Source organism: Amblyomma americanum, chromosome 2 (assembly GCF_052857255.1).
Source record: "Amblyomma americanum isolate KBUSLIRL-KWMA chromosome 2, ASM5285725v1, whole genome shotgun sequence".
Taxonomy (NCBI): Eukaryota; Metazoa; Arthropoda; class Arachnida; order Ixodida; family Ixodidae; genus Amblyomma; species Amblyomma americanum.
Genome location: NC_135498.1, coordinates 24,643,832 through 24,659,777, shown reverse-complemented (window position 1 = coordinate 24,659,777; position 15,946 = coordinate 24,643,832). Strand labels below are relative to the sequence as shown.

Below are 15,946 nucleotides of genomic sequence, written 5' to 3'. Positions count from 1 at the left end.
CTCTCCGCGCTCCGTAGCAGACGATCAGCTTCGCCCGCCGCCATGGACTCAAAAGTGAATCGCACGGCCATTTCCTTTCCCGCCCAAAAACCAATTATTAAAAGCGCGGGCAAGCGCAAGGAATGACGGGTACTTCCTCCAGCAGTTCGCGAGCGCCACCTACATGCCCTGGCCAGAGCAAGTGTAATAATAATAATAATTGGTTTTTTGGTGGAAAGGAAATGGCGCAGTATCTGTCTCATATATCTTTGGACACCTGAACCGCGCCGTAAGGGAAGGGATAAAGGAGGGAGTGAAAGAAGAAAGGAAGAATAGGTGCCGTAGTGGAGGGCTCCGGAATAATTTCGACCACCTGGGGATCTTTAACGTGCACTGACATCGCACAGCACACGGGCGCCTTAGCGTTTTTCCTCCATAAAAACGCAGCCGCCGCGGTCGGGTTCGAGCCCGGGAACTCCGGATCAGTAGCCGAGCGCCCTAACCACTGAGCCACCGCGGCGGGGCCGAGCAAGTGTACTCCAATCGCAATTTTAGGTCGCGCGCTCTCCGCCGGATTCAGGCGCACTGTCACAGAGCGTGCAGACCGCTCCGGGCCTGCGTTTGGAATTCACTATTAGTCATCTTAACAGCAAAAATTGTTCGCAGAATCGTTTGCTCTCCATGGTGTACCTACAAATTAAAGGGGTTAGCGCGGGGAAAGATGCGCCAGTTTCCTCCATTGCATTACTTTTCAAAAAAAGGAAGGGGGCGAGGTCCCCCGTAATCTGCTCGAACCTGAACCCCGGACAGTTGCCGCCTGCTTTCGAGATCGCGTGCAAATGGCGGCCAACGATGAAGGGTACAATGATGCCTTCCCATCACCAGTACCTGTCTCTAGCTTGTCTCCAATAAACAAAACAAACAGCGGTTATTCTTGCTACACGAGTTTCAAAGACGCAGTCGCAATGACGGCCAACCTGCCTTGCACGCTCTCCTGTTTTCTGTGCAGAGCAGGGTATGAAACTGTAGTCTGTGAACCAGAGTTTTTTTGGTCGAAAAAAAAAATATTTGCGTGAACGCTGACTTGCAGAATTTTGCAAGTTGTCAATTCTCACGCGGCAGCGGCAGCTGCCTCGCGCTGGCGCTTCCTACGGCCTCGCTCTAGTAAGAACCTAGTCCGAGACGACAGTCGATGGTGGAGCGCTCTCCTATGCTCTTTCTTCCAGTTCTGTCTGGTCGATGGAGGCTTCTGGAGGATGGTTTGTGCAGAGGCTCTCCGTGTTACAGATTCGGCTTCATCAAAGGTTCAGAGAGGCTTCCAATAATGGCTCTCGCCGTAAATGTCGTCATCACAAGCTCCTGTCATTGGTTACACGCAGCAGACGCTTTGCCTTGCACGCCTCCACTTACGTGCTGTTCTCGCCGCTTTTTGTAAAGATAACGAAAGCAAACTCGGCTCTTCTTTTCAGCAACCTAGACTTACGTCAGCGGGCACGTCCGTGCTTACTTAGAGCTCTTGTCCCTGTTCCCACAGCTGTTGCGCAAGAAAGTCGAATGAGGGCACTCGAAAACAATTCGTAGTTTCCTCTCTGGGTGTGCACGTGCGCGTGTGTGTGCACTTGCGTGTGGTGATTTCTCTTGTTTTCTCGTTGGACTCGCTCTTTGCCCAGTGATTTGAATTGCAAATAGAGCAGAAACACATCGTGCTTTTCCACGGGCTCGGAGACGGCTTAAAGAAAACACCGGTCCACAGCTGCTTCGATAGCGCTATAGCTTCGGTACGCTTCCCCCTGATTCCGGTCATGATGGCTGCTGTACAAACATTCCCTCAGTGCAGGTTTTCCGACGAAAACTAGCACGGGCTAATGTCCCTGTATTTGCTTTGCTTAGGGAAATATCCCTACTTTGGAAAAACGGACGACAAACGTTCTTGACTGCAGGAGAAGGTGAAGTGTACTTATGAAAGAATAATTAAGCAAGTTAACTGAGTTACGGTAGCCGCGGTTTCTGCGATAAAAGGCCATTGGGAAATCACACGCAGCCATTCTTCCTGCCCAGACGGTGTTGATGGGTGATAGCAGTGACTTCGACGGTCATGATTTTCTTAGGTTTATTCACTCCATCTTACCTAGACACAATTCCACCCCGAGTTTGTTTTGTTACGTTATTCTCTATCTTCGGTATGCTGCAGGTGCACGCATGCATGCCGGCTAGTGTTCGTTGGGCATGTTCAATGCATGGTCTCTCACTATTTTCGCTTCGAGCAGGCGGCGTTCGCTGTTAACTGAAAGCGTTATGCATGACTGTTCCCACTGGTTAAATATTAGTGTGCGTGTGCTTGTGTGCTCGCCCAAACGCACGCATGAAGATTTGTTGTGGGTAAAAAAGATGCGAACACAAGGAAACACAAATAAAACCAGGCTGTATTTTTACTCTGCCAATCTGTGTTGCGGAATTCACCAAGCGAGGACAAGAAAGCAGTGTGCATTTGCTCATGTATGGGCTTACCTTGCTTCCGGAATACCCTAAATGTGCTCTACGAAAAACGATGATCGACGGCGATAAATTTATTGTATTTTTTTTTTGCGTTTTCACGCTTGGTAATACAAATGCAGTACCATATGGAGCTAGTCTTGTGTGTCAGCATTCTTGGACCAAGGCAGCTCAGGCAGTTCATGTAATATAATACACTACGTATGAACTGGTGCTTACTTCAGTTTGTTTTTCACCCTTGTCGTTAGTATGTTCGGTGCTCACTTTTCACTAAAAATGTAGTCAGCTCTTTTGCTGATTTCCTGGGATGTGCTGGTTCGCATTAAGTCATTGTTTCTTCTCCCATTTCTCTTCGCCCATGCTTTCATCAAGGGCGCATCCGTCAAGCCGTTGGTAAACTTGCTCAAGATCCGGCTGCAGCAGACTGAGGGCGAGAAGCTTATCAGAGAAATCAACAGCAAGGTGAGCCTCTTCGTACGTAGTGGCCCGCTTTTAAGATGAACTGGAGGTGTTTGCTATGTATGACGATGACAGAAGCCTGGCGGTGTTTTACCATAGGCGTCATTTTTCGGCGGGCACGTGCTGCAAAGCGATAAAGAGAAGTGCAAGTGCACCATTTGGGAGGGGCTTTCTCAAGTGCAAGTATGTGAAGGGAAACTTTGGGCTTTCACAACCCGTGAGACTCAGTGCTCTTTCTTTGTTGTTATTGATTTTTTTAATCGCCACCGGGTAACCTGGAAGGCACTGCTTTCCTGCGTGTACCTATCACCTTGTCTAGTTAACATGTAGCCATCAAGAACAGTTTTTCTTCAATAGTTCGTTTTTTACCACGTCCCACCCTTCGACAGTTAATATTGGTTATCTTTAGTACTCTTTTTTTTGTTTACTACAGTGCTTAGCATGAACGATTTCTTTGTGCTAGGCTCATCACGTTATTTCTTCATTTTTGTTTTTTCTTGCGCTTGCCCTTACAGCTGGTGGACAACATCATGCTGGGTATTGAAGAAATAACCGGCCATCGTGGCGGAAATTACTGGAAGGTGAGTGAAAACTGTAAATTGAAGAAATATCCTGAGTTTTTAAAAAAAACTATGTGACCCATACTGCGGGAAATACCTGTTCCTCAAGGGTGATGGCCCGTCATTTTGGTACACGGACATTTTATTTAAGCAACTGAATTTTACCTTGCTTCTATACACTGAAAGCATGCTGATCCGGAATTTTTTAAAAATATAATACCCCCCCCCCCCCCCGTCTTCTACAATTGCGTTTTTTTTTTCAATGTCACTTTTCTTATAACTGCAGCAAGTTATGGAGCAAATCGACGAGAAGTATCTCAAGCCGTTACTGCAGCACAAGTCGGCACAGGACAGCCTGACCAGGGTCTACACGAAGGTGGTCCTTGCGTACGTATTTTCACCTTGTACCGCCACCCAGTGATGCTCCATAAATCTTCGACTGGATTCGAAAATTTATGTTTATGGCCCAAAACATTGATAGTTAAGGAACACATTGGTTATTTTGTGGACATGTTGCGGTTCTTTTTCCTTAACATAGTAAAGGTTTACTGTATATCAAAAGATTGTCTTGTATATTCTTCTTTCGCTGTAGCTTTTGTACTTTTCCTGCAGACCCTCTAGGTCCCTTGTAACTATTCTTGCCTTGCAGCATGGTAGCCCTTGTAGTTCCCTTGTAATGAGCCGCTTGCACTAACTGGCTGCTCCTTTACATGTCCTTTGGATGCCGCAGTGACCACTATGCCCACCTGTACGGCCCAGCGGCGGCTCTAGAAGAAAACATACCTCTGAACATACAGCAGTAAGTATGCCCAGCGCTTGTATCAAAATTCCTCTTGAGGACAGTCCACTTAAGTAAACACACACGCAAACGGATGCAAGGATAGGCAACGTTATTTTAGCAATTCCGGTTGTTGAAGTGTTTTGTACAGTGTAGCCCTTTTCTTGACAGACACTTGATGTTTATAAATGCATCTACACCAAAGAGATATTGCTGTGATAAGGTAATATAGGTACTTAATAACGACGTGCTGCTTCTGTTCCTTCTTTTTTCCTTTTTCCTTTAATAGTTGCTCAGATATGGGAAGGTGAGTACCAGCTCTTCCATGAATACCACATTTCGCTCAAAGAGCACGCCTGTACGTCGCGAACCTAACAGCAGAAATGCTTCGCGCGCTGTCGCGTGCGCGAGGTTCAGCGACATTTGGAACGTCAGGTAGCACACTGCTGCTTTGTGACGTCACGCCCGCACCGGCAGTTCTCTTCGCACCAGCTTTGCCTGCTTTCACGCTTCACAAGTGGACCGGCTGGCACCGCCATCTGCTTCGAGGAAAATAGTTGACTAAATTCACCTCACCTTGTGGGCCTGCTTCAGCAGATCTCCAAAGTACTTCGTGTAGTCTCATAAAATTCCTCATGAGCTCGTAAAGCGGCAGCAAGCCATGAAGCGAGCAACGCGGCTTGAGCGCTTTTTACCATCGTGAGTAATGTATTGATATACAGTTGAGCCTCGTCATAACGAAGTTGAAGGGGCCCAGAAATTACTTTGTTATAGCCCGTACTGATCGAGCTTCCAAGGGGAATCATCATTACTTACGTTATACCCATTATTTCGTTATAAACCGTTTCGCTATAATGAGGTTCGACTATTTGAATGGCTTGTAAAAGAAATGAAAACTTCTGCCTCGGAGGTCTGGCTCTGGCGACCCTGGTATACTAGAAATAGAAATACGTGTGTTCGCAGCGTTCGGCAAATGGCTCCATTGCACGTGTTTGTGGAAAATGTGCAATTTTTGCTTATATTCCACTGTTCTTATTAGTATTGGCTGCTTTACCAGTCACCAATTGTGGGAAGGCAGAAAAACAGGCTCGTAAGTCTCTCGTAACGGGTACTCCTGCGTGGTGAGCAGTTGCAACAAAGTGTGATGCTTATGTACCGGCCATTTTTTTTTTCCGTGCACTGAATGTGGTATTGCTCCGCGGCAGGACTGTGCAGTACGCACTGCTGACTGCCACAACAGGCTTCACACACATCGATTCCGCGACTTTTGAGCTACTCGTATAAAGTGTCAGTGGTCTTTTTCTTGAGCGATAGCAGATGGTCCAGAAATTGAAGGAGCGTTCTTGTAATGCGACAGGAGTTTGAGCCGTAGTTCTGAATAGGATCGTGGATCATGTGTACGCGGTTCAAATGTGTCGCATGACCTATTAATGTAACTGATGGGTCTATGGCATGTGATGGCGTTACATGTCATAGACCCATAAATTACATTAATAGGTCATGGAATACATTTGAACCCCGTACACATGATCCACGATCCCCTTCATGCTGTGGAGCAATAGCACATGCAGTGCAAGGGAAAGAAAAATGGCCAATACATAAGCATTGGACTTTGTTAGCAATTGCACCATGCAGGAACACATGCTTTGGCCACGTGACGACGACATCATTTCCTGAGAATGTCGCGGTCTCCGCACAAGCATTTGCCAGCTGACGCTCTAAAAAGCTTTGTGATGCCTGGCTCACACTTTCTTAGCCGTTGAATCCACGTTATGTTCTCCGTAAATATTTTGTTTGAGCGTAGGTCCGAGTGTTCTTTGAAAAAAAAAATTATTTCACAGGACGTCCTAAGTAGGTTGTCGTCGGCTAAATGGCGCATTATGGCCGCCTCAAAAAGCGTACACGAATGTGGATAGCGCCATACATGGTCGTGTTTGCTGTGCACTAAACGAATGCCTTTGCCCCTGTCCGCCTGACGTGCTGGCAGGTCCTTCGACGAAGGGATGATGGACGCTCTGACCGAGGAGCGTATCGAGGAAGAAGCCGCCGCTGAAGACGAAGAGGAGAACGCCGAGGACGAAGACCGGGGTCTTCTCTTCCACACTAACACGGACCGCAAGCCGTCAATAGCCGTTGGACAGAACCAGATAGGTGCGTCCACGGAGCCTTGTTTTTCTCCGTATTCCTTCTCTGATCCTCAACCGCTTCATAAGCTTTTCTCGCAGAGTCATTCCTGGACAAATGACCGTGAAAGCTCAGGGCTTGTTTGTAGGACGTATTCAAAGTAAGTCACGTATAAGGAGACAGTGGAAACCTGACGAGCACTGCACTGCTGTCAACCAAACCAAGCAGCGTTGTGTTTGCACAGTCTTCAAGCTTGTCCTTGTCTTCCTGTGCGCTGTTTACGTCAAGTATGTCGTTCCTTATGATTGTTGCTCTGTTGTAGTTTAGATCAGGTTATGGTGGAACTGAAGAACCGAGTGTGTGTCGCCAGCTCCGGTTTGCGTGCGTACATCTTGCAATGCCCACTCGTCGTTGTTTTTTGCTCTTCGTGTTCTGAACGCAGCTCAGATTCTGCACATAAAGTGGGCTGGCTCGGGTTTCCGTGATATCATGCCGGACATATGTACGTGCCGAACATATTTAATTACACGGCGTTTCTTGGTGCGCTAACCGGGCGAAAATGAAACGTCCGGACCATATTTACAGAACCATAAACACGCGCAATTTTGAATGCAAGTCCCGCAGTGATTGCATAAACGCTGCGACCGTCAAGAACGCTTGTGACTGGACTGTGTCTCTGATGCATTGCCTTTGGTTTACGCTTTCGCCAAACTGCCTTTTCTTTCGCTGACGTAGCTTATTATTTGTGCAGCTTTGCATTTTCGTTCGCGGGGCAATCATAATGAAGGTTTTTAGTAACTGTCTTTCGGTGAAAAAAAAATGTGTTGCCTAGCTGAAATCATGCTGCCATGGTACATTCACAGTTTAACACATTCGTGGTACAAAATTTCGACGTTAATGCTAGAAAAGTTCCTTGCCTTGGGTTTCGTAACGCAAGGATGATTCGAGGAGTGATTCGTAATACATAGCAATGTTTGACACCCACGACCTAAGTGCTCTTTCTTTGACAATGCCTTTATCTTTTTCTGTTTCTCTTTCGTTCCTGTCTCATCACAGCCCCCAGGCGCGTGCGGTTCTCACGATTCGGTAAGCTTCTATAGGAGATAAGGCTCAAATTATTCGAAAGATGAAGTGTTTCTTCATGTATCATGGACCTGTTTCTTTCTGTTCAGTGAACACGGGCAGGCACACACTTCGCATTGCTCATTGTCGAGCCAAGCCTAAATTCGTCGCCCAGCAAAGGCATGCAAGCTCATTTCATAACTAATGCTTGAATAACTAAAGCTCCAATTCATGACCAAATAAAAAGCCGATTCTTCTTTAGCACAAAACAAAAAATGAAAATGCGGTAATCTGTCTGATCATTTAAATACCATCTAGAGTTGCGCAATGTGTTACAGCCCGTGCATTTCGGTGACTGCTGCACTGCACTTTGGATGGGAGGATTAACATTTTACTTCTGCCGTCAGATATCTTCAGAGGACCAAATTTCGAGAAAGAAAACAGAAGAAAAGAAGAAGAGGGTAGGTGTAAACTTGATGCTTAGCCTGGCATGTGTTTTAGCGGTAGCGGGGATTGAGCTATGCAAACATGACCCTTTCTTGAGGAAAACATTTTTTAAAAATGATTCAATGTAGCGTGGATCTTTGGGCTTGTTGGTGCATCAATCTTAAAACTCTGTAATGCAACAGACGACAATGAATACAGTGAGAGACATGAGCAGCACAGTGGCATGGTTGGAATTAAGTCAGTGCTGTGCTGTTCATGTCTCTCACTAGGTTATTTGTCGTCTGCGGCGCTGCAGTGTCGTTGAACATAAAAAAATTCATTATTTCGAAACGTGCCTAGCGCGGAACGTAATTACCTGCGTAAAATTTACTTTAGAAGCGAAAAATGCAGTAAATGAAGAAATATAATTTGCGTGTAGTCGGAGGCGCAGGTTCTTGTCTTCCCGCGAAATTTACAAACCTGCACAAATATTTTCTGAACTTCGCCACTGTAGGAAATCTATCATTGAAAAAAGACTACTTAACGCTGTCCCAACCAAGAATCATGTGTGAAGCCTCGAAGTAACTCAGGTAAGCGCGGGTTAGTTCGGAGGAGCGTCGCTCAAGCTGCAGCCAGTGGGAGCGTGACCTTGAGGGTGACCCTGGCTAAACCTAGCATAGCAACAGCCCCTGCAGAAATAAAATAAATATTGCCGCAACTGGGTTTCGAACCCGCGGCGGCGTGAGCAGATCAGATTCGCTGCGGCTGATCACACCTCGTGTGAAACTGCAACACACTCTCACGCTGTGCACTGCACATCTTCGCCTTCATCAGCTTCCATCTGCGAAGCAAACAGATCAGATCAGCTTAACCTGAGTTGGCCAGACGTTCCGACGGCCCAGCAAAGCAAAGCCACCAGCCAACTAGGTCAAACACATGCTTTCGCACATCTACTCAATTTAACTGAGTTAAAACCCTGCCACTTTTTTTTTTCGTTTCAATCAAAATTATATTAGTTATCTAAGATAAATCGTGGCAGGGCTATTGCAGCCAAATCCACGTTTTTTATCGAAACTTATAGCCAAGCTCGATATAAAGTTTGCAACTTGTGGCATTGTTATAGCACATAAATTGCCCTTTAAAAGGCGCATAGACAGTGGCACTCCTTTCCCTTCCTACAGATAATTTGGGATGCCCTATGTCTGAGACGTCAGTGAATGACTCTCCCTTATGCGTTTCAGAAGACCCAAGAGAGCCCTGTAACAGGGCGTCTCTGACTTCATGCCATTTCGAAACTCACAGAAAAAGCAACTGTCTAATAGCCTTGAAATAGCCGGTGTTGTACTGCCTCAAACAATACACTGGTTATATTATCCACAAAGAATTATGTTAGAACACTGAAGACACCCGCAGTATAGTGGCTTGGAGGATGTGGTCTGTGCTACTGAGAACTATGTCTCAGTTCTTATACCAACTTTTAATGGCAGCATTTTGATGGTGCCAAAATTCCGAAACACCCGTGCAACTGACACTAGAATGCGTGGCCTAAAAATGCCGAAAAGCAAAACGTAACATGCAGCCCTCAGATCTCACCGCACAGCTTTGGTGCGTGAATAATTTGATCTTCTCTATTATTCTCTATTTTTTTCCAAGGTGGAATAATTATTAGCGCAACACATAAAGAGGACAAGACAAGTATTCCGCCTTGAAACCATGAACCAACCAGCCCTTATGCAAACACTGGTGAAATACCTTTATCATATTCCTTTCTCGAACAAATGTAAATCGCAAATTGAAAGCAGAAATCCCCGAAGCATCCGCATGCCGTGTGAATTTTCCGTGTGTGTGCCTGCCCGTAATCACAGCATCCTGTAACACCAACCAACCTCCCTATAGTGATCCCATTTAATCAAATTCTATGCGGCAGCATGTTTCATAGCTTGCAGTTTTATCACCAATAACACTTGTCTGTGCCTAACACATTAAAAGAAGTATTTTATTGAGTTGGAATCAAAGGTGCTTATACCTAAAAATAACGCCTGTTTCGCGCCTGATATCTATTGCTTCCTTTTATAATTTCGGTCTTTTTTCTTTTCGCCACTAATCGTGCGGCAAAAACAAGACAGCATTACGCGAGAATTAAGGCCGGACTAAGAGAAAAAGTTGACGCGTAAGAGGGCGAAAAGAATGCCTTCTCTGGCGCCACTACAAAGGCATGTATAATTCTATGAAAATGGCGCTATCCGTGACCTCACGCTGACCAAGGAGTAAACAGGCGATTCTTATGTTTTTATTATAATTTTACTTTCAGCGTAGGCCCCCCTGGGCTGGAATAAAAAAATATATAGGCAAGGTCATACTCAAGTCTTCCACTTGCACCGATTTTGTCCTGTGGGTTCTTTTCCCCCTGCTTAGTCCTAAAGAAGACGTCCCGTTGATCCCCGTTCCAAAAGCTGGCCAGAACTGTTTTGTCTGGCTGTGCACTCTAAAACACGAATACGCCTATATGGGAGTAGAAAGGGAGTAAGCTTTCCTGTAGCGCCATCTTTTAGAAAACGGTGTGCACTAGAGGACAGTTTTGTTCCCTTTTTACTCTGTTCTGTTCAGTGTTTACTCTCAATGCCCACAGCCTCGTAGAGCATACTGCTTGGTGCTCAGTTTAGTTAGCCACGGGAGGCGGCAAGGGATAGGCCTTGTTCCTATGCCCTGAGTTTTGTTTTGCGTAGTAGCACTTATTTCAAGCTGCACTGCATTTCTGGGGAGTGTTTCCGCTTCCTTTTATTTATCTTTTACTGTTTCTGGCCTCGCCTGCCAGGCGAGTGGTGGCGGTTTCTTTTGGCCTTATTCTGTTTTCGGGTTAGCTGCCTAGTGTGCTGGAGCTGCACTTTTTTTGTTTATCTTGGTCCTTTTGCGCTCTTGGCTGAATCGTGCATTGCGTCAAGCTCTTACGTTTGTACTGAGTAGTGCGGCAAGAAATTGGACAGCAGATAACAAACCGGAAATACAGAGGCCCAGTACAATCATCAATGCATCGGGCCAATTCTTTGCTACATTTCGAATTGTTGGGTACGCAGTTACTAAAAGAGAAGAGTATATATAATATGGGGAGCGCTGTCGAGCGATCTCAAAAAGGAGAAAAACAGCTGCGTTAAAGTATATATTTACCGCTTACGCAGCACCTCCATTGGTGCCTTCTGAAATGCTTCCTTAGTAGATTGACTGATGAAGCCTTTATTGACCCCTAATAGTATGAATGCGGAAGCATTACTAGTTCTGTTACGAGAAAAGCCGGCGGCGTGTTTGTTAGTGCGTTAGTATGTACACTCGCAGTTGGTACGGAAAATCCCAGCGAAGGCACGAAAAATAGGGTGACGTCATTACACAGCAAGCCGAGCACCGCCATTTCAGACAGTCACATTCATGTCGTTCGTCTATATATACATCCCACTGGCTGACCGCAGTGTTGTGCCAGCATTCCGGACTACATCCGTGCCAAAAATATGAGGAACCGTTCGTCGTACAGCGTTCCGGGTGGTGCCATAGCTAGCTTGCGACAGGTATTCGAACAGAGTGTTTCACTCAGACCTTTGCGGATTCAGCGTTTATGAAATAGGCATTCGGAAGCGCATCTTCATTTCATTTCTTAGTGCACAACCTGCATTGAGGTCGAACGCTCGCCATGACACACTAATTCTTTCGCCTTCACAGCATGCAAGCAGTCTTAAGTGCCTTCTGAATTTTTTTCTCATTCTAGGCGCGAGGCACGATGGAGTCACAGAATGCAGCGATCTTTTGGACGTTTCTCAGTACTTGTCAAAATATAGCGACCACCTTATTCTTTTGCGGTGGTAACTGGAGTGATCTTCAATTTCCACTGAAACGTTTATAGCCCGAGTTCATGAAGCTGAAGGCAGGTGCAATAATATAACTGTGCTTAGTCCGGAATTTCGCTATATCGGAAGAACGGCAATCCACATGGCTCTGTGAAGTGAAAACATATTTGTTCGTTCCATCGAGAATTTCGAAAAATTTGGTTTCCAACTGCTTATTGTAAGCTCAACGGTTTACAGTTGAGGAGAAATTACATATTGAGTGTGCATCTGGACATTCCTAAAATCGAGGTTTCTTCTACATGTACCGGTACACTTCGGTAACGCGCGGCTTATCAGAAGGAATAAAAGCGTAAGGTACTTCACTGTGCAATGGACTTCGTCCATCTCGCAATATATGATTCAGCCATAAAAATACTAATAATTTTTTTTTTTTAATCTTTAGTAAGGCTCGCTCGCAGTCCTTAAATGCTCGATCTTGTCCAGCAGTGTCATTCAAAATTTCCGTCTGTGATTGGCAGAGCCTTTAGAGAAGTATTGAAGTTAAATTTATGTCCACCACAAATGTGGTGCCCTACACACTGACTATGCCGAACAACTCTCTGAACTCATTAAAGGGAATAGGAAACAGCATTCAAGGACTGTGCGTGCGTCACTGAGAAGATACAAAAAAAAGAAAGTTGGCACCCTGGGGATCTGCACTTTGTCTTTGTCTTTTTTTAATCCGTTCCCGTCGTGTGAATAACCCTGTGGTCTTCTCTTCCCTTCTGGAAAGTCCCCCGGCTGACAAAAAGTTGCAACGACGGTAAGACAGGCGTTGACGCCCGTTCAGTGTCGCTGTGCATTCCTGTCGCGCCGGTCATTGTCTTCGCTCACGCAGATGCATGAGCGCCCCCGTGTGGCACGTTTGCAGCGCCGCGGTATGCTCATGCGCATGCGCGAAACTGCTCGACATTGAGGAACTTGAACGCTGCGTGAGTACGTTGACCATGGGAAGCCACATGTAACGACTGGAAATAGTTGAGAACGTTAAGAAAATGATGCTTTCCCTCTTGGTCAAGCCGGCTAACTGTGGTCTTCACAGGCTTGAGCTCTTTTGCCCAGCCAACCAGGGCGGTACCGATGCCAGGTGCGTTTCTGTACAATGCAAGCATAAAAAGGCGATGCATGTTCAACTTTTAAGCTCGAAAAAAACAGCACCATTGAAGCGAGATATTCCTCCTCCGTTGGCGCTTGCAAATTAATCAGCAATAGCACTTTGAGTCTGAAGACCTCGCATTGTTGCACGTAGGCTCGTCGAACCTACTGTTTTCCAAAATACGAGCGTACATGGTCAACTTTCCGGCAGTATTCTTGTTTCTCGCATGCACTGGATGGCGGGCTGGGCTGTCTGTTGGAGTGACTGTTGTGGTGTGAACGGCCCAGGACACGGAGGAATGCGAGCACACGGTGCATCTTTGTTCGCTATCCAAACATGTCATGAAACATTCAGCATATATCTTCACAAACGTAAGAAAGCTTTGTCCGCTTTCACTAGTCAAATTTTTGGACCAAGTCGTAATGGCACAGTGATCTCCAAAAGTTTCCAGGTTACTTCCAATGTGACAGAAACTGTCTCGTATAGACGTGTAGTGCTGCTTGCTTCTATCGCATGCCAAAGTCTTTATGCAGCGACAAGAGTTCTCCTTTTCGTCATCTAAAGCAGCCAGTGGTCCAGCAACATGACAGCTGCCCGATGTAGAGTCCCTGTAAATATCTCCCATCTAATTAGGGAGCGTGCACATTAGCCTGAGAACTTAGTGAAAGCACTGCACCTAGTAAAATTTGTGATTTCGCACATCACAAGCAATAATGCGCTGTTGTGAAACCTAACTGTGGCTTGTCGCCACCTTCTCCGCGATTCGCTTCTGGATGTGAAACGTGTTGCCAAAGCAGCCTTCCAGCTTGAATGTCTATTATAACGCACGAAATAATGAGGGGCAGTTGGGTTGACCTAGCTGGCACTAGTGTCTCCGAAAAATAATAATCATTCGTCACAACCATGCGCTCAAAGATGCACCGTGCAATGCACCTCCCTAGCAAGCCCATTGCCACTGCGTATACGACTGTGTGCTGCACCAAACGCACGCTCGCCTTGTTTTGAGCATGGCTGCGTTTGTCATGGAATGCTTTCTGTTTGATGGTGGTGGATCTGGGACTGTCTCTCCTATTCTTCTTCCTCTTTGTTCTTTGTCTAGTCGCTGCGTTTTCTTCTTTATTTTTGCCTACATGTACCGTCACGTGTTCTTCACACCAATCGTTTGTACCACGACAGGGAAGCGTGCGAATCCACGTGAAATGTGCCTTTGTCTGTAGTGTGTTTGTGCCGTTTGGACGTAACTTATTATCCGGGCAGGGGTTTATCACCCCCATTTTTGTTTCAAAGTGATTAAACTGAGATAAAATGAGTTTGCAGGCACCGTTAAAATGTTCGAACGAAAATGACTATTCGCAACAGCCAAACAAGTCAGGAGAACGGCTTTGATAGCTTTAATGAATACTCTTTAAGTAAATACTAGCTGAAGTGTTCTCCAGTGCAGTTAACGAGCGTTTAGTATCGTTATGTACTGTAATTTACTGCCATTTTGTTTATGGCTGATTAGCTAATGCTGTAACTTCATCTGCGTTCTGCTCAGGCGTATAGCCTCCTACAGCTCTCACGCATGTAGGAGGCCATGTTTGAAGTTTCTGCAAACCACCTTATCTATGGGGCTGATATGGTGCATTTAATTCAGATCGTGAAGAGCAGCTTGCTTCAAGTATTGAGACTTTTGTTATGGGAAGATGACCACACCTGTCTGAAAAAAAAAAAAAAAACGTTTTGGTAACTACAGCCCTGGCTGTAACGCATCCACGGCCAGACACGGCTCTCTTAGTCTGATGTGAAGGGTCATTCCTTTCGCAGTTTAATTGCGTGCCTCAAAAAAGAAAGAGAAGTGCCCGCACCCGTGAAGCAGAAATACTTAGTTGTGGGAAATTCCCTCTAACGGCAGCTTGAGTAAATCAGCCAGCCACATTGAGAAAAGACCTCTGGTTACTTCAGGGTAGAGGCGCATGCAGAGGCTTCTGCTATGAGCACGTGGGTATGAGCAATAACAAGAAAGACTAACAATCGTACTTTAGTGACCTTGCGCGTTTTTAAAAACAGTGATTAAATGTATCGCTATCAATACTAGCGCCTTGAGAGCGAAACAAGGTCAGAAGAAAAGTTCTGTCCGGCCACCAGATGTCGCCCGCATGAGATCATCTGTGACGCCATGGCAAACACAGCGCATGCTCTGAAGAGCCATTCAAGAACCACAAAGAACGTGTCCACTGTCTTCCGAGACTGACAATGTCTTGTTTGTTAGTGCTCTGTCAACTCTCTTCCATTTGTTTGTACTTCGATTGCGTGACGTTTCACGGCGTCAGCAGAGGCGTGTCAAGACTATATCTTCAGACGCACCGCTCTGAACAAAAAAGTTCGACTCACGGCCACTCGACTCGCCCATGTCCTTTGCCAGATAAGCTCCCGTCAAACAAACGCTCCCGGGGACGTGGGGGTTACTGGCACTCTAAATTCGGAGCATGCACAGTGAAACGAGGGCACTGATATGTCCACAGAGCGCGACGCGACACATGCATGGCCTTGTGGAACGGTCACTGCCACGAGTAGACCAGACGCCCAGAAATTCTAGGACAAGAGAAGTCGCAGTTGTCGACGCAGCAGGCAGGAGAATGCTCGAGCTCAAGACACTTAGTCTTCGAATCTGCGACGGCGCCGGTAAAATCTGAAACAGCTAGCGTAAACTGCTAACCACTAAGCGATGGCTGCGAAGATCTTGGCTGGAGGGCGGAACAGTATGAGACAGGACACAGCGCTGAGTCTTCTGCGGCGCCATGTACTGCACCGTGTTGTTGCACAGTTTAAAGAGCATGCTTAGAACAGTGCTCACTCGACAAGGTGTGAGGTCAGGCGGCACGAGTCCTTGCTAGGTTATATTCGCACAGAAGTTATCCATCAGATTGTTTGGACCTCTTGTCATGCTGCAAGGGGATGCGTGTACAGCTATCGTGAATAAGACATCTGTTCCTTCCCGAAGGTGTGCTCAGCTCTTTCAGTTACGCTGAGAGTAAACCTGTTACGAGGTAGATCTCGTCGTTTTGCAGCACAAGAGGCTCTGGCACCATAAAGATTTCACACGCAGTGTTGGTTG

General features: G+C 46.2%; 1 protein-coding gene across 1 annotated transcript in view; it reads left to right on the top strand.

Moving 5' to 3' along the window:
• LOC144120791 (sodium/hydrogen exchanger 4-like) overlaps nucleotides 1-15,946 on the top strand; it is a 265,475-nt gene that overhangs the window by 244,188 nt on the left and 5,341 nt on the right. The window contains 8 exon segments of the mRNA XM_077653497.1: nucleotides 2,845-2,934; nucleotides 3,447-3,512; nucleotides 3,778-3,878; nucleotides 4,222-4,290; nucleotides 4,559-4,576; nucleotides 6,257-6,420; nucleotides 7,450-7,479; nucleotides 12,487-12,516. Coding sequence (XP_077509623.1) covers nucleotides 2,845-2,934; nucleotides 3,447-3,512; nucleotides 3,778-3,878; nucleotides 4,222-4,290; nucleotides 4,559-4,576; nucleotides 6,257-6,420; nucleotides 7,450-7,479; nucleotides 12,487-12,516 — 568 coding nt within the window.